Source organism: Trachemys scripta, chromosome 15 (genome assembly GCF_013100865.1).
Source record: "Trachemys scripta elegans isolate TJP31775 chromosome 15, CAS_Tse_1.0, whole genome shotgun sequence".
Taxonomy (NCBI): domain Eukaryota; kingdom Metazoa; phylum Chordata; order Testudines; family Emydidae; genus Trachemys; species Trachemys scripta.
Genome location: NC_048312.1, coordinates 20366718 through 20386189, shown reverse-complemented (window position 1 = coordinate 20386189; position 19472 = coordinate 20366718). Strand labels below are relative to the sequence as shown.

The 19472-nt window shown below is 44.8% G+C and overlaps 1 protein-coding gene across 3 annotated transcripts in view; it reads left to right on the top strand.

Annotated features, from left to right (window-relative positions):
• Positions 1-19472, top strand: part of UPB1 (beta-ureidopropionase 1) — a 40855-nt gene that overhangs the window by 901 nt on the left and 20482 nt on the right. For all 3 annotated transcript variants that reach the window (XM_034791375.1, XM_034791373.1, XM_034791374.1), the window contains 4 exons: positions 137-308; positions 10302-10389; positions 11492-11586; positions 16381-16542. In XM_034791375.1, coding sequence (XP_034647266.1) covers positions 137-308; positions 10302-10389; positions 11492-11586; positions 16381-16542 — 517 coding nt within the window. The remainder of the gene's footprint in view (positions 1-136; positions 309-10301; positions 10390-11491; positions 11587-16380; positions 16543-19472) is intronic.

Genomic DNA, 19472 nt, shown 5'->3' with positions numbered 1-19472 from the left:
GCCCTGGCGGTTGGCAGGCGCGCGGCGCGCGGGCTGCCTGCGGGGGTGGGGGGAGGCGCGCGGGCTGCCTGCGGGGGTGGGGGGAGGCGCGCGCTGTCCCGCGCGCGCCGTTGATTCCGCGCTTTTGCCGTTTCAGAACACTTGCCTTGCCGGCTGCGGCGCTGTCGGCCGCGAGCCAGAGGGCGTTTGAGCTGCAGGGCTGTGGATTTGGCGCTGCGCCCGAGCAGCTGAGGCAGCCCCGTGTTGTTCGCGTGGGGCTGGTTCAGAATCAAATCCCCCTGCCCACAGACACGCCCGTGGCGGAACAGGTACAGTCACCTGCAAAGGGGGCTCTGGGTCAGCGGCTACAGCTCGTCTGCTGGCTCAGCTCCTGTCACATGAGCCTGGCAGCTTCAATTCCTAAAACTCGGGCACTGAAGTCAGGGACTCTTGAGCGCCTGTCTTCACTACCGCCCCACATCGGCCCAGCTGCCACGCCTGGTAAAGACACACTATGTGGCACGAGCGTGCTCTCCCCTGGAGGTAATTGCTCCAGCCCAATCATAGACTGTCAGGGTTGGAAGGGACCTCAGGAGGTATCTAGTCCAACCCCCTGCTCAAAGCAGCACCAATCGCCAGACAGATTTTTTTTACCCCAGTCCCCTAGAGAAGTGGAAGCTATCTCGGCGGGAGATAGATTTGCCAACTTTGGTTGGTCCCGTTCCTGGAGGTTTTGTCACGTAACAATCTTTTAATTAAAGATTAATCTTTAATTCCTGGAGACTCCAGGACAGTCTTGAAGGGTTGGCAACCCTAGAGGAGAGCATCACATCACACCCCTGAGCGGTGTAAATGATGACTGTAAAAAGAGGTAGTGTAAACAAGCTGTTAGACTGAGAGGCTGGTCTTGTGTCTCATTACAACAGTATGTAACCCCTTAACACTTCTTTGTCCAGCGATTGCAGAGGTGCACATCATCCTGAATGGTCTCTTGCAACATGTCTCATAGACTCATAGACTTTAAGGTCAGAAGGGACCATTATGATCATCTGGTCTGACCCCCTGCATGCTGCAGGCCATAAAACCGTCCCTACCCCTTCCCTGGACTCTGCTGTTGAAGTCCCCAATCCTGTTTTAGGTGACTTCAATCGGCAGAAACCCTCCTGCTAGAGATCCCTGCCCCATGCTGCGGAGGAAGGCGAAAAACCTCCAGAGGCTCAGCCAATCTGCCCTGGAGGAAAATTCCTTCCCGACCCCAAATATGGCGATCAGTAAGACCCCGAGCATATAGGCAAGAGTCTCCAGCCTGACCCCTGTCAGCCATTATACAATTTACCTACCATTTCTTGGTTTTCCTTGACTACTATGTTTTACCATTAAACCATTCCCTCCATAAATTTATCTAACTTAATCTTAAAACCAGACAGGTCCGTCGCCCCCACCGTTTCCCTCGGAAGGCCGTTCCAATATTTCACCCCTCTGACGGTCAGAAACCTTCGTCTAATTTCAAGCCTGAACCTCCCCACGGCCAGTTTATATCCATTCGTTCTCGTATCCACATTAGTACTAAGCTGGAATAATTCTTCTCCCTCCCTCGTATTAATCCCTCTAATATATTTAAAGATAGCAATCATATCCCCCCTCAGCCTTCGCTTTGTCAGACTAAACAACCCAAGCTCCTCTAGTCTCTTTTCATACGACAGGTTTTCCATTCCTCTGATCATCCTAGTGGCCCTTCTCTGCACCCGTTCCAGTTTGAGTTCATCTTTTTTAAACATGGGAGACCAGAACTGCACACAGTACTCCAAATGAGGTCTCACCAGCGCCTTGTACAACGGAAGCAGGACCTCCTTATCCCTACTAGATATACCTCGCCTAATGCATCCCAAGACAGCATTGGCTTTTTTCACCGCCACGTCGCATTGTCGACTCATAGTCATCCTGCGGTCTACTAGGACCCCTAGGTCCTTCTCCTCTTCCGTTACTTCTAACCAATGCGTCCCCATCTTGTAACTAAAATTTTTATTAGTCATCCCCAAATGCATCACCTTACACTTTTTACTATTAAATTTCATCCTATTCCTGATACTCCAATTCACAAGCTCGTTCAAGTCTCCCTGCAGGATATCCCTATCCTCCTCCGAATTTACAACGCCTCCCACCTTCGTATCATCCGCAAACTTTATCAGCCCACTCCTGCAATCGGTTCCGAGGTCAGTTATAAATAGATTAAATAAAATGGATCCCAAAACCGAACCTTGAGGCACTCCACTAGTAACCTCCCTCCAACCCGACAGTTCACCCTTTAATACGACCCGCTGCATTCTTCCCATTAACCAATTCCTTATCCACCTCTGGATTTTCATATCGATCCCCATGTTTTTAAGTTTAACCAATAATTCCTCATGGGGTACAGTATCAAATGCTTTACTGAAATCCAGGTATATTAGGTCCACCGCATTTCCCTTATCTAATAAATCCGTTACTTTCTCAAAGAAGGAGATCAGATTCGTTTGGCACGATCTGCCCTTCGTAAAACCATGTTGTAATTTATCGCAATTGCCACTAACCTCCAGGTCCTCAACTAGTTTCTCTTTCAGAATTTTCTCTAACACCTTGCACACTACAGATGTTAAACTAACAGGCCTGTAGTTACCCGGATCACTTTTTTTCCCTTTCTTGAAAATAGGAACCACATTAGCTATTCTCCAGTCTAACGGGACCACCCCCGAGTTTACAGATTCATTAAATATTATCGCTAATGGGCCTGCTATTTCCCGCGCCAATTCCTTCAATATTCTCGGATGAAGATCGTCCGGTCCTCCCGACTTAGCCCCATTAAGGCATTCAAGTTTTGTTTCTACCTCGGATACGGTAATCCCCCATCCTGAATGCCCCTCTGTAGTGGTGCTAGTATCCCTAATACCTTCATTGGCCTCATTAAACACCGATGCAAAATATTCATTGAGATATTGCGCCATGCCTAGATTGTCTTTAATCTCCTCTCCGGCAATAGTCTTCAGCGGTCCCACTTCTTCTTTCTTTGCTTTCTTCCTATTTATATGGCTGTAAAACCTCTTACTATTGCTTTTAATTCCCCTCGCTAGGTCCAACTCTACACGGCCTTTGGCCTTTCTCACTCTATCTCTACATTCTCTGACTTCGCTAAGGTAAGTTTCTTTACTAATCCCTCCCCTCTTCCACTCTTTGTACGCTTTCTGTTTTTTCCTAATCGCCCCTTTGAGTCGGTCGCTCATCCAGCTCGGTCTAAATCTCCTGCTTTGTAATCTTTTTCCCTTTTTTGGAATGCAGGCCTCCGACAGCTCATGCATCTTTAACTTGAAGTAATCCCAGGCTTCTTCTGCCTTTAGATCCATTAATACGTTTGCCCAATCCACTTCCCTTACCAGTCCCCTTAATTTGTTAAAATTGGCCTTTTTAAAATTATAAACCCTAGTCTTTGACTTAATTCTGTTACTCCTCCCATGTATTTTGAACCGAATTAGCTCATGATCACTGGAGCCCAAATTGTCCCCCACTACCACTTCCTCAACGAGGTCCTCACTACTTACCAGAATCAAATCTAAAATGGCCTCCCCCCTCGTCGGTTCAGCTACCACTTGATGAAGGAATTGATCAGCAAGCACATCTAGGAACATCTGAGCCCTATTATTACTACTAGCGTTTGTGCCCCAATCTATATCTGGGAAGTTAAAGTCCCCCATAATTACACAGTTTCTATTAGTAATTACTTCTCTAAACACATTAAATAGTTCCTTATCCATATCCTGGGTCGATCCCGGCGGTCTATAGCACACTCCGAGCACTATCCCCGGAGAGGCTCTAGTAGTCCTATTACCCAGTGTGAGTATTGCCCAGACGGACTCTGTGTTATCTAATCCATCAACTATTATTTCTTTACAGCTTATTTCACTATTGACATACAATGCCACCCCCCCACCTTTACCTTTGTTCCTGTCTTTCCTAAACAGCGCATACCCCTCCATACCTGTGTTCCAGTCGTGACTGCCATTCCACCACGTTTCTGTTATTCCTACGATATCTGGTTTCAGCTCTTGGACCAAGAGCTCCAATTCCTCCATTTTATTACCTAGGCTTCTGGCATTGGTGTATAAACACCCTAATGTATGTCGTTTAGCCTGTCTCCCATTCGTAGCACTATAAGTTGCGGGCCTCCTTGCGTCCGTCCCCCCTGTCCTTCCTATGTCCAATCTCATCTCCCCGGCTATGTCTCCTCTCATTTTACTCACCTTTTCCATACTGGAATCTGGCGTGGAGATTAACTGTGCATCTCCCAACCTTCTCCCCAAACTTCCTAGTTTAAAGCTCTTTTGATAAGATGAGCCAGCCTCCCTCCCAGAAGTCTATTTCCTTCCCTACTCAGGTGAAGCCCATCCCGCGAGAACAGGTGCCTGTCCCCGAAAGCCTCCCAGTGGCCATACATCCCAAAGCCCTCCTTATAGCACCACTCTCTTAGCCAACTATTTATTCTCACAATCCTATCAGCCCTTTGCTGCCCTTCCCTCGGAACGGGCAGAATCCCACTAAAGATAATCTGAGCCTCTATCTCCTTGAGCGTCTTCCCCAGCCTAGCATAATCTCCCTTGATTCTCTCTAACGAGAACCTAGCCGTGTCATTCGTTCCTACATGAAGGATTATCAAGGGGTTCTTACCTGCTCCTTTTAGGATCCTTTTCAACCGCAGGTCCACATCGCGTATCTTTGCGCCCGGTAGACAGCACACCCTTCTGTTCTCCGGGTCCGCCCTGGTCACAGGCCTGTCCAATCTCCTCAGTAATGAGTCTCCAATTACATACACCTGCCTTCGCCTGGTAACAGTGCAATCTAGTAATCTAGTCTCTAGTCCCTCTAGTCCTGACCTGTGCCTGTTCCTATCTTCCGTTATGCTCCCCCTTACGCCTTCCTGATTCCTCCCGGGGCCCAGAATTGGTGCTGTCTCCATCAACTCCTCCCCTCTCTCTCTCGGACTAGCTGCTCTTCTCTTCTTCCTCACTCTCCCAACTTCAGCCGCCACCTGCTGCCCCTCCACCTCGCTATCCAAACACTCGAACCTATTCCTGAGTTCTATTCCCCCCTCGCTGGCCCTTCTTTTCCTTGGCCTGCTTCTCACAGTCACATGCTTCCACCTCCCATGTTCTCCCCCTTCCATTCCCCTCTCACCGTCCTCTGCCTCTACCTGCGCTGCAGGACACTCTCCTTCAGCCCCTCCTTGCCTGTCCTCCATCAGCTGCTCAAACCCCCGCCTAAACTCCACCAGGGTATCTACCTGCATCTCTAGCCCCTTAATCTTTTCCTCCAGTAACACTATCAGGCGACACTTCATACACACATACCTGTGTTCCAGCTCCCCTGCTAGGACCATATACATACCACAGCTTCCACATGCCAGCATCTGCATTCTGTCTGCTCCTGCTGCTTGGCTCATGCCTGCTTCACTCCCTGCCCACAGCACCTGTGGACTCAGAGCACACACCACACCGTGCCCTCCTGCCTCCCCCTTACCTCCTCCAATGAGAACTCCCTCTCAAACTCCCCTGTTAGCAGCCCTGNGCCCCTACAAACAAACACACACACAAGAACACCCAAGAACACACAGGACAGATGCAAATTGGGACAGGCGGTAGCTCGCCTCGTGTTAACTCCTCATATTAATCAGTCTGTTCTACCTTGTACTGAGCTGTGGCACTCTGAGCTGAGGTCTATGTTACAGACTACGTTGCTTAGGGGTGTGAAAATCCACACCCTTGAGTGATACTGATCTACAATTCCCCCCACCCCGTGTAGACAGTACTGTGTTGATGGGAGAGCTCCTCAAGGAGGTGGATTAACTACGCTGCTCTCTCGTAGGCGTAGGAACATCTTGGCTACACTTGCAGCTGTACAGTGCTGTGAGGTAAACCTGTCTTCATACAGCTGAGTAGGGAAAAGCACTGCAGTCTGTCCACACTGACAGCTGCCAGCACAGTGGTGTGGCCACACTTGCAACATTTGCAGCTGTGTTGGGAGCAGTGCATTATGGGCAGCTATCCCAGCATTCATGTGGCTGCAACGTGCTTTTCAAAACGGGGTGGGGTGGATTGTGACAGGGAGTGTGGGGGGAGAGTGAGTGCTTTTTGGAGCATGTCAGCTCTCTATTTTGCAAGTTCCGAACTCCCAGCCCCCTGCTCATTCATTTACTCACTCAAAGCAAGCTGCAAACTGTTTGCTTTTTCTCTGTAGTATGAGCTTTGAAACCGGCACTTCCGCATTCCTGCAGCCCACAACAATGGAAAGGATTGGCCACTTGACAAGGTGATTAGTACCAGGGCCGGCTCTAGGTATTTTGCCGCCCCAAGCAAAAAAAAAAATAAAAATTGGCTGCCCCCCCCCCCCCCCCCCCCTTTTTTTTTTGGCTTTTACACATTTGCACTTTGCAATTTTTTTTTTGTTTTGTTTTTGACTGTTTAAATTTTTAAAAAAATGAAAACAGAAAATTAGTAGTTAGTGAAATAAAACAATTTCCTACTAGCATACTCATTTACTCACTGGGCCGACCATGGAGTGAGCTGGGCTGTGTCTCCCTGGGCAGAGCTAGGGCTGCCCCTGCGCTGGAGGCCTTGGCATAGGCAGGATGTCAGTGCCAACCCCAGGGCTCATGTGGTCTGTGCAGGTAGGACCAAGTCATGCTGCTGGTGGGCTACCCAGCCTGGCTGTCGCTGCCGAGTAGCCAGAGGGGCCTGGAGCTGCGTGGGAGACACCGAACAGCTTTGCCTCCTGTCTCTTCTTCCCCACAAGCACGCCCGGGGCCTTGGTGCTGCCCTCCAGAGCTGGGCGTCGCAGCCCCATGCCGGCACGAGCAAGCAGTGGGCGTTGGAGGGGTGGGAGAGGGGGCTGCGTGGTCTCCAGCCAGGGCACAATCACCTCTGCTCCCCTAGCACCAATTCCAGTCTGAAATGGCTGTAGCAGCCCTGCCCACGGTCCCATGTCTTGCTATGCAGCGTGGGGAGGGGAGGAGGCTCTGAGAGCCGGGCTGCGGCCCGGCTCCCACACTGGCCTAGGGCTCCTGTGGCTGGAGGCGCAGCAGACCCCAGGAAGCCCGGCTTGGGGCAGCCTCAGCAAGACCCCAGAATCCCGGGCGGTCATCCCGTGGCGTGGCCGGGGACAGAGCCAGCCGGGTGGGAGGCACCGCCTTTTGATCTCACACGGATCGAGCTGTGCGGCTGAGGGGTTCGGCTGCTGGGGTCTGGGGCAGAACAGCCAGCAGCTACAGGAATAAAGGGAAACAAGAAGACTTTTTATCAATACATTAGAAGCAAGAGGAAGACCAAAGACAGGGTAGGCCCACTGCTTAGTGAAGAGGGAGAAACAGTAACAGGAAACTTGGAAATGGCAGAGATGCTTAATGACTTCTTTGTTTCGGTCTTCACCGAGAAGTCTGAAGGAATGCCTAACCTAGTGAATGCTAATGGGAAAGGGGTAGGTTTAGCAGATAAAATAAAAAAAGAACAAGTTAAAAATCACTTAGAAAAGTTAGATGCCTGCAAGTCACCAGGGCCTGATGAAATGCATCCTAGAATACTCAAGGAGCTAATAGAGGAGGTATCTGAGCCTCTAGCTATTATCTTTGGAAAATCATGGGAGACGGGAGAGATTCCAGAAGACTGGAAAAGGGCAAATATAGTGCCCATCTATAAAAAGGGAAATAAAAACAACCCAGGAAACTACTGACCAGTTAGTTTAACTTCTGTGCCAGGGAAGATAATGGAGCAAGTAATTAAGGAAATCATCTGCAAACACTTGGAAGGTGGTAAGGTGATAGGGAACAGCCAGCATGGATTTGTGAAGAACAAATCATGTCAAACCAATCTGATAGCTTTCTTTGATAGGATAACGAGCCTTGTGGATAAGGGTGAAGCTGTGGATGTGGTATACCTAGACTTTAGTAAGGCATTTGATACGGTCTCACATGATATTCTTATCGATAAACTAGGCAAATACAATTTAGATGGGGCTACTATAAGGTGGGTGCATAACTGGCTGGATAACCGTACTCAGAGAGTTGTTATTAATGGTTCCCAATCCTGCTGGAAAGGCGTAACGAGTGGGGTACCGCAGGGGTCTGTTGTGGGACCGGCTCTGTTCAATATCTTCATCAACGACTTAGATATTGGCATAGAAAGTACGCTTATTAAGTTTGCAGATGATACCAAACTGGGAGGGATTGCAACTGCTTTGGAGGACAGGGTCATAATTCAAAATGATCTGGACAAATTGGAGAAATGGTCTGAGTTAAACAGGATGAAGTTTAACAAAGACAAATGCAAAGTGCTCCACTTAGGAAGGAAAAATCAGTTTCACACATACAGAATGGGAAGAGACTGTCTAGGAAGGAGTACGGCAGAAAGGGATCTCGGGGTTATAGTGGACCACAAGCTAAATATGAGTCAACAGTGTGATGCTGTTGCAAAAAAAGCAAACATGATTCTGGGATGTATAAACAGGTGTGTTGTGAGCAAGACATGAGAAGTCATTCTTCCGCTCTACTCTGCTCTGGTTAGGCCTCAGCTGGAGTATTGTGTGCAGTTCTGGGCACCGCATTTTAAAAAAGATGTGGAGAAATTGGAAAGGGTCCAGAGAAGAGCAACAAGAATGATTAAAGGTCTTGAGAACATGACCTATGAAGGAAGGCTGAAAGAATTGGGTTTGTTTAGTTTGGAAAAGAGAAGACTGAGAGGGGACATGATAGCAGTTTTCAGATATTTAAAAGGGTGTCATAAGGAGGAGGGAGAAAACTTGTTCATCTTAGCCTCTAAGGATAGAACAAGAAGCAATGGGTTTAAACTGCAGCAAGGGAGGTCTAGGTTGGACATTAGGAAAAAGTTTCTAACTGTCAGGATGGTTAAACACTGGAATAAATTGCCTAGGGAGGTTGTGGAATCTCCATCTCCGGAGATATTTAAGAGTAGGTTAGATAAATGTCTATCAGGGATGGTCTAGACAGTATTTGGCCCTGCCATGCGGGCAGGGGACTGGACTCGATGACCTCTCGAGGTCCCTTCCAGTCCTTGAATCTATGAAAGTACTCCTGTTCTTTTTGATAGATTTGAGATGGATATATGTATATCCATCTATATCTGTTTGGATATATATATATCCATCTCAAATCCAACCCAGACTGATACCGACCAAACAGATATAGCAGCTGTGTAGCGTTATGCAAAGTGACTTGGTGGTCTCGGGCCAGTTTCTAGTGGAGAGGCATCCACATAACAAATGGCAGCAACTGGCACTCTATATATATGAATGGCTCCAAATCTCATTGCCACTGCCCCTATGCCTCCTTGTAACTAGAGTTCTCCAGTGAGAAGAGTTCCTGTGTAAAGATTTTTAACTAATTAAAGAAAAATACAAACTGTCCATCACTGGTGCACTGCTTGGTTCTTCTTAGGGATGCACTAAAACATGCTTTGAGGGTAATAACGTGTATATTGCTGATGGAAGCATGTTTACTAACTCTGAGTGTGCGCATGCGCATTTCAAGCCTCAGAGCATGAGCTTCTCTCATTAGACCCAGAGCATATGCCAAAAGGAGGAGCTTGTCTGCATTTCAGAAGTAGCCAGTCCATGGCCATCCCTGCCCCCGATCATCCCATCTCTCCTTTATCCAAACATAAGCAACTGTCCCACGGATAACCATAGGGCCGATGGCCTAACTTCTAGTCAAAGAACTTCTGGTCGAAGTTGTCAGATGTATGGGGCTCAAGAGTGAAGCAACATACTGTTCCAACAAGCATTTTGTCAGTTCACCACTGTGCTAGCTCCAGGGCTGGTATTTTAGGGGAAGTTCTGGAATCTACATGTGCTTGTAGGAGGTACAGCTCTCTCTAACCTCTGCTAAGTGTCACATCTCAAAACAGCATCAGCAAGGTTTTTTGTGTGTGGCTCTTAAGGTTTATAGATCTCTAATGCACATGTAGGGACTAAAGGCCAGTTTTTTAACTGTATCTAGAATAGAATGCCTAAAGATGCAGATATGTGCTTTTGAAAATCCCATTAGGCACCTGTCTGAATGTTTAGGCACCTAAATACCTTTAAAAATGTCCTAACGCTTTAGGGCCTAATTCTGCAACCATTGCTTGTGTTGAGCAGTAACTTACCCTAGAAGTATTCTCACTGAAATTAATGGGGTGAAGTGCCAAGCAAGGTACTACTTGGTGTGAAAGGTGGCAGAACCAAAACCTTAATGTTACAAGAGAATTATGATGTATGAGTTTTTATAGAGTCAAATTTCTTACAACCAGGTGGCTGCACTGCACAGGCGAATAGAGGAGATTGTGGAGGTTGCTGCAATGTGTGGGGTCAATGTGATCTGCTTTCAAGAGGCTTGGAGTGAGTATTTTCTGTAGCCTCCCCAAGTCCAGATTCTTTGCCTTTAAAATGCTTAAATTTCTGAAAATAGCCAATTCCTCTCCATTTAACAGGTACCCTATATTTTAAAAATGTTCCACCGCAACTATGAAACAGGATACAATCCACTGATCATAATCTTTATTTTCTGAAAGAAACTTAAAAGAATCCTTGTTAACAGAGCTGTGTGTAGGTCCCATGTAGGTCTGCAAAGGCAGGGCCTGCATCTCAGCGATGCTTTTAGTTATGTTTACTGTGTGTTCTTTCACCTACTCTTCCCCTTTTCTTCCTTGGAAGTTTTGTTTGATTTAGGAAGCTTCTCAATAGCAGAAAAATAATATTTAAATGAAAATGGAGGATGTGTGGGGTTAGGACTGTGGCCAAAACCAAAATTGAAGGACCTCTTGTGAGACTGTTGGGGGAAATACGTCTTAGTCATTAATTTGTAGGTTTCTTCCTCAGACACTCCTTCAGGGGATCCTCTGCCCCGTGTGAGATAGTGGGTAATCTTCCCCTCTCGTTTCACCTATACTAATTTCATTCTCCTGATCTCTAATCATAACCACCTCTCTTCTGGCCAGCCAATCCTCCCATTTCAAATTAGTAGGGACTCAGCCTGGCTTCTTAATTGAACAAATGTTGGCTGATGACAAGGTACTGTCTTTGCTCCATAGTGTTGAGTGATTGTGTGACACTTCTTGTCCTTCCTGGGCTGATTGTGTGACACTTCTTGTCCTTCCTGGGCTATGGAGTAAGAGGAATTTAGATCCTGGTCTGCTGCATATAGAGCACTGGAACTATACGTGGCTGGTCTGGTCACGGTGTCTCTGTGAGAATGCAGCCTAGAAAATCTAAAGTTTAGAGACCCCTAAATGACACGTTCTCAAGAATCAAACTCCTTTGTACAGGGAGAAGGAGATAACAGTACCATACTCAGATGTGGTAATTATTTCTCAGTTTTCACAAAAGCAACTTCTGAACACATTTCATTGACCTGTTTTATATGAGTAAAGCAGAACCCATCCCATACCAGCTCAGTGATCTGAAGCCTTTGTATTGACTTCTCATGTTGGGATTTTTCTAGCTATGCCCTTTGCATTCTGTACAAGAGAGAAGCTTCCATGGACTGAATTTGCTGAGTCAGCAGAGGATGGTCTGACAACAAGGTTCTGCCAGAAGGTAAAAAGCTGAATTCATACCATTGTGTAGTGATCACTTTTTGTATATCAGTCTTATATGTTGTTAGAATTAAAGAACCAAAAATAATTTTCCAGCACATTCAAAGCATGTATTGTGAGAGCTAGTGAAAATGCAAATGGACAACAACACATGTGCAATATGAAACAGTTTTTAAAAAATCTTACTTTACATTTATATAGTGCCTTTTACCCTGTAGGATATGTGAGACTTCCTATCCTGATTTTTTTCCATATTTTTACTAGAAGAAAATAAGCTTCACAGCCAGTCACCTTTAACTTCTAGTCAAGAAATTCCTTTTGAATGGAACAGACTATGCATTAGTAAAGCATTACACAAAGAATATTAACTGATGAGTTAACTAATGTTCTGAAAAGTAAACACTTTCATATGATTTTTCTACATCCTTCTTCTGACATGTAACACAGAATGATGCTTTCTGTGCACCAGAGGTGACCTTTTATTAGCTGGCAGTCATTCGGCCAGGGATCGCTAAGTGAAAGAGTGATTGTGGGATAATTTTCACCTTCTGCCATCTTAAATAGTCTACAGCTCTTTTGTTTTGTAAGGGACGTTGTATTTTTCTTTATTAAATGATTCACTGACATGATCAGGTTTGTTGTGGGCCTGAATCTATCCAGATGTGATCTGACCTACTAAGCATGTATGTGTAACGACCTTATAGCTTCAGTCTGACCTAGGCCAAGTGTGGGGCACTTCTCAATGTGGGGTTAATGACCTAAGGGCAGATCCTGCAAGAAATATTCAGACTTATGGAAAAGTAAAATGACATGAGGGGAAAGAAGAGAAAATGTCATTTAACCAAAGATTAAATAACTTATCAGTACTAAAATGTAGTGCAAAATATTCTTGCTAGAATATTAAAAGGTACTGTGATGCTATGATTCCTGTGGATAAGGCGGCACCTATACTTTTTAACATAAATGCATTTACATGTGTGGATCCACTACATACTGTATAACTACAGTAACTCGTTGATCAAAGGCTTTCTTATATTTTATCTATTGCAATAAAGAGCAATTTAGGCACAGGAGCCAGCAAACAGAGCTGTAAACAGGGGAGTTTGAGTAGGAGTTCTTAAGGGGAGTTTGGGGGGAAGACTAGGAAAACCAGGCAGAGGAACAGACAGGCTAGTGAAGGGAGTGTGTGGTGTTCTGGCAGCGTTGTGGTGCTCGTGGGAGGTTTGTTTTGCTGTGGGTGGTGGTGGTTGGTTTGGTTTGTGATTCCCGGACTAACAGGACTTAGGTGGGAAGGCTATGACAGATACAGAGGCAGCAGTGGTAGTGACCCAAGCAGTGGAAGACACAATGAAGATGACTGGATGTGGAAGCTGTGGTATCTACATGATCATGGAGGGGGTACCTGAAAAGAGTTCATGCAGACAAAAGTGTTGCTTGATAGAGCTGATGGAAGAAAAGATCCAAGGCTTGGAGATGCAGGTGGAAACTCTGGTTGAGTTTAGAAGGGGGTTTGAGCAGATGATGGAGCAAAGACATGAGGAGGCTGAAGGGAAAAGCTCAGACTTACAGATGGAAGCAGGACCAAAGAACTCTGAGGGGAGACTGCTTGGTGAGGAAAGTGGACAGTGGAAGCATGTGATTAACAGAACCAGGCAGAGGACAAGATGGGCTAGTGAAGGAAAAATAGAGCTCAGGAACAGGTTTGTGGAATTGGAAAATGAAGAAGGGGCACAGCAGATGGTCACTGAAGGTGAGAGGGCAAGGAAGAAGAGAAGAGCAGCTAGTTCTATAGAAAGAGGCGAAAAGTCAGTGGAGATGATAACACCAAATATGAGCCCCAGGAGAATACAGGATGGGTTACAAAGGATTGCAAGGGAGAATAGAAATCAAGAGGACTTGCAGCCAGAGGGAACAAGGGATAGACCAGAGAATCACACCATCACCAGGAAAAGGCAGGTCTACATGACTGGGGACTCCTTACTGAGAAGAATGGATAGGCCTGTAACCAGAGCTGATCCAGAGAACAGAAGGGTGTGCTTTCTGCTGGGTACTAAGATACGGGATGTGGACCTGAGGCTGAAGGGGATCCTAATGGGAGTGGGAAAGAATCCACTGATTGTCCTTCATGTGGGAACAAATGATATGGCTAGATTCTCACTGGAAAGTATCAAGAGAGACTATGCCAGGCTGGGGAAGACGCTTAAGGAAATCGAGGCTCAGGTGATCTTCAGTGGGATTCTGCCTGTTCCTAGAGAAGGATAACAAAGTTGTGACAAGATTATGATGTTCAACAGATGGCTCAGACAGTGGTGCTATAAGGAGGGCTTTGGGATCTGTGTCTAGGGTTTTTGATTTCAAAAGGGCAAACTATAAAAAATTAGGGAAATTAGGGAAGTGGATTGGACTGAAGAACTTGGGGATCTAAAGGCAGAGGAGGCCTGGAATTACTTCAGGTCAAAGTTGCAGAAACTATCAGAAGCCTGCATACCAAGAAAGGGGAAAAAATTCATAGGCAGGAGTTGTAGAGCAAGCATCTCAGAGAAGTGATTAAGAAAAAGCAGAAAGCCTACAAGGAGTGGAAGATGGGTGGGATCAGCAAGGAAAGCTACCTTATTGAGGTCAGAACATGTAGGGATAAAGTGAGAAAGGCCAAAAGCCATGTAGAGTTGGACTTTGCAAAGGGAATTAAAACCAATAGTAAAAGGTTCTATAGCCATATAAATAAGAAGAAAACAAAGAAAAAAGAAGTGAGACCGCTAAACACTGAGGGTGGAGTGGAGGTTAAGGATAATCTAGGCATGGCCCAATATCTAAACAAATACTTTGCCTCAGTCTTTAATGAGGCTAATGAGGAGCTTAGGGATAATGGCAGGATGACAAATGGGAATGAGGATATGGAGGTAGATATTACCACATACGTGGTAAAAGCCAAACTCGAAAAGCTTAATGGGACTAAATTGGGGGGCCCAGATAATCTTCATCCAAGAATATTAAAGGAACTGGCACATGAAATTGCAAGCCCATTAGCAAGCATTTTTAATGAATCTGTAAACTCAGGGGTTGTACTGTATGACTGGAGACTTGCTAACATAGTTCCTATTTTTAAGAAAGGGGAAAAAGGTGATCCGGGTAACTACAGGCCTGTTAGTTTGACATCTGTAGCATGCAAGGTCTTAGAAAATTTTTTGAAGGAGAAAGTAGTTAAGGACATTGAGGTCAGTGGTAAATGGAACAAAATACAACATGGCTTTACAAAAGGTAGATTGTGTCAAACCAACCTGATCTCCTTCTTTGAGAAGGTAACAGATTTTTTAAACAAAGGAAACGCAGTGGATCTAATTTACCTCGATTTCAGTAAGGCATTTGATATGGTTCCACGTGGGGAATTATTAGTTAAATTGGAAAAGATGGGGATCAGTATGAAAATTGAAAGGTGGATAAGGAACTGGTTAAAGGGGAGACTACAACGGGTCAGACTGAAAGGTGAACTATCAGGCTGGAGGGAGGTTACTAGTGGCAGTGCTGGGAAGTCCCGAGTGTAGCCAACGCCTATGAGTCTAATTTAAATTCCTATTCAAAAAAGGATTTGCTCTTGGTGCACAGTGCCACAGTTCTATACCTAGCATAATTGGGGATCATCAAATTGTGTAATGTCTTTCTGCTATGTTACTAACACTAAATTTAATGGAAGGAAGAATACAAGGACGAACAATGCTTAAATGATGAGCAGCCAGTAGAATCCCGGATTTAGTTCTAGAGAGTGATTCCTGAGACATCCTTGGAAGATTCTGCCTTGCCTGAATCCTTTTGTTCCCACCTGTTGGAGTTCAGTTTCATGTGCCTCTGTATTGGTGCTGAAGAGAACCTGAATGCTTTATCCCATCACTAAAAGCCAAACATGAGATGCTTTGCAAAGAGAATAAAAATGACTAGTAGGTCCAGACTGATTTAATAAATATCTGCATAGAGTTGTCCACTTTCCATACTGTGACTTCACATGTCAGGCATTCACAGGAAGGCCTTAGCAAATGCATTCATTAATCCTTTGCTCCGGTTCTTTGTAGAAGACATCAGGAATCAGCCCCAGGGTTTATGGGAAGCTTTAGAATCTGAGGCTCAGATGCAAGTTAAGTAGAGCTGGTCAAAAATTCTGAGGAGAAACATTTTTTCAGTGGAAAATGGCTATTTGAATGAAAGGAGAATTTTCTTGGAAAATTTGTCACTGGAAAATAAGGGTAAAACAAAAATTGAAAAAAAAAATCAGTTTTCTGTTTTGTTTTTTTTTGTTTAAAAACTGATTTATTATTTTTCAGAAAATAAAAAATGTTCTTTTAAGCATGTCCCATATTTTTATTTTGTTTTACCTTTTTCGACCAGCTCTTGTTACGCAAATCCACTAAGCAGTGTACCAGAATGAAGGAATGAGAGCAGGATTACACCCTCTCCCCCTGCTTATTTCTCAGCAGTTCCTTATGCCCCTTTTGGGTGTGGGTGGATCTGGCCTACAGGTTAAAAACTGCTGTTACAGCAGAACTCATCTAACTGGAACTTGATGCTTCTGCTAGAAGGATTCAGCCTGGAAAGTTTTCACTGAGGTATCCCTCTCTGAACAAGAAAAAGGTTGTAACACTAGAGTTCCAGTACATCATATATTCATCACTAGTGCTTAGCTGAGGTCAGAATAATGCACAGAATGAAAACCTCTCTTGTATTCTACTTTGAGGAGAAAAAGATGAAAACAGAGTTAATCATAACAGGCTTTTCTATAATAGAGATTTTCTATTCATTTCTATAGCTGGCAAAGAAGCACAATATGGTTGTGGTGTCTCCAATTCTGGAGAGAGATGATGTACATGGAGGAACTTTGTGGAACACTGCAGTGGTGATTTCAAACTCTGGATCTGTCCTTGGGAAGAGCAGGAAAAATCACATTCCAAGGATTGGAGATTTCAATGAGGTGAGATGTAGCATTGCTTATAATAAACTGTACTCACTTTGTAGCTCTTGCTTGTCTCTGTATGATAGAGTGTTGGAAAGTGTAGCTGCATAACTGTCCTGTCCATTTTGTCAAGGTAGAATTGTGTGGCTATGATGATGCCACTGAGGGGTTTCTGGTGCACTCATAAATCACAAGCATGGAATATGATGCCACCAGAATCCCCAAGATGCTATTGTAGCTTTGATTTATTTTAAGTTATTTTCTTTGTTTTATAATATTTCCCCAAAATAATCTGCTCCTCTCTATAGGTTATCAACCCAATGGGCTTTTCTATACAAAGCAACTTCACACACGGGGGGAGGGATAGCTCAGTGGTTTGAGCATTGGCCTGCTAAACCCAGGGTTGTGAGTTCAATCCTTGGGGGGGCCACTTAGGGATCTGGGGCAAAATCAGTACTTGGTCCTGCTAGTGAAGGCAGGGGGCTGGACTCGATGACCTTTCAAGGTTCCTTCCAGTTCTAGGGAGATAGGATATCACCATTAATTTATTTATTTAAATATTGAGGAGCTTTATAAAAATTGTGTAATTCATAGCTATGGTGTGTCAGTTGTGGGGCACTGATGAAGTCATACTCCTGGTGAATTTCTTGTAAGCTGACGAGCCTTGTATTATATGGTTCAGGGATGAACTGTACCTGTGATCTCTTTGTATCTCTCCATGGGCACTTCTTTCAGGTGACAGGCCTATACCTGCACTGCAATTCATCCCACTTTTGACTGGACCACGAGTTTACAGCACCTTTATTTACAAACCATATTACCTCCAGCAGAGCCAACTGGATTTGACGCTGATCCAGAATTCTCTCAGGGAGCTGTAAATGCAATGACAGAGAGCAGCTTGTTCAAAACAGAGTATGATTTATTTATCTGTAGGAACATCACAAGCAGAGAGAAAAAGGTTAAAAATAACAAATGCCTAAATGCATGTTGTCTTACCTAAACCTAACCTTTCCTTGCTAGTTTAAATAGATTCTGCTTAACCCAGGCAGCCCCAAAGCATTGGGTTGCACGAAGCAGGCTGCACCCCTGCAACTATTGCCTCTCTCATAGTCAGCCCTTCCCCTACCATCCCGTCAGCATGTTGTGTCCCTCAAGATCCAAGCTGCTTTTTATCCATTTCAAAGTTCCTTTGTTTGAAATTTCCCACCCAGAGATCTCCTGATGTTTCAAGCCAAGCCCCTGGAGCTGATGAAACTGGTGTATGCATTTCTCCAGAGCGGGTTGGAGGTAGCCTTCATACAGTTGATTCATAGTATTGTCTGAGCACCAGGCAACTGACTTATGTCTTCAGTGATTGTTTCAGGTTCCTGCAAGATTTAACCCTTAGCTGCCTTTTAGCCAGCACTACAGTAATCACGAAATACTCCCCCTTCCCTACACACACACACACACACACACACACAAACATTCATAAAAATTAATACACATACCTTCCATGTTCTTCACACCTTATTTAACAGTTAAATCCATACATAATAAATACCATGTTCATACTGTATGGGCCTAGAACACTCTGTCTCAGAGGTTCCCAAACTGTGGTCTGTGCAGCACTTGCTGGTTCTATGTTTTTCTTCGTTTCCAGCTGTGAAATTTCAATGAAAGGCAGCTAAACTATATATATATATAAATACTTTCACTTTTCTATTCATGCAATTGCTGCAGTTGCCACAGGGATGTTATGTGATCACCAATGGGAGGTGGTCCATGTGATCATGGAGAAGCATCAAAACAATCGATTAACATATTTAAACAATTTGACAATTCCTACTCTATCAGCTTCACTGTAAAGGGTAAGAACACCCCACCTTGTTAAAAAGTGTTGATCCTGCTTGGAAGGGGTTAAGGATATTCTGCTGGTGACTTGTTACTCTGCCTGGATATAACAGAGGTGGTTCTGGCTCTCTGAAAAGAGAGAGACAGACAGACCTGGGGTGAGGGCTGAGCAGCTCAGACTAGGAAGAAGGATTATTCCCATCTTTATTAACAGAGAAAACAACAATAAAGTAACAAAACCCAAACCTGAGGAGGGCAGTGAGTTGGACTTCTCAGACTGGGTGGACTGTCTCTGTGGAGCAGGTTGGGAAATCTGCCAGCTTGCAATCATCCATGGCAAATCAATGAGAACTAAATGTAAAGGGGAAAAAGATTGGTTTCTAACCTTTTCAGCCCTGTGTGGGAGGGTGTATAAATAAACAAAAATCAATCCTCCTTGAGACATCAGTTAGTTGCTGTGGAGATGATTATGACCTCTGGTGAGGAATAAAGAGCAAGAGCTGATGAATTCCCTCAAGCAATAACAATCTGGTTTTCCTTCTCCAATCATAGTAGAAAAAACAGAGGACTGAGAAATAAAAATAAATTAAAAACTTACAGAATAGGCAGATCTGTTTTGAAATAGAATTATTTATTAGAACATAACTGCCATGCTGGTCCATCTAGCCCAGTATCCTGTCTCTGACAGTGGCTAGTACTAGAGTTTCAAAGGGGATTTGGGATGATTCACCTTGTCTTCCACTCCTGGCTTCTGGCAGTCAAAGGTTTAGGGTTGCCTGGAGCATGAGGTTGCATCCCTGCCCATCTTGGCTAATAGCCATTGATGGACCTATCCTCCAGGAATTTCTCTAAGTCTTTTTTGAACCCAGTTATCTTTTTTTTGTCTTCACAACATCCCCTTGCAATGAGTTCCACAGGTTGACTGTGCATTGTGTGAAGAAGTACTTATGTTTGTTTTAAACCTGCTGCCTATTAATTTTTTGCTCTTACCATTTTGACATGGAGGGTAGGGTGATCAGGTTATAAAGTCTGTAGAGAATGCAGTATTGCTACAGGAACATGTGAAAAAGCCAGGTGGCACAGTACTTATGTCCAGCAGTGAGTAAAGAGAAGTA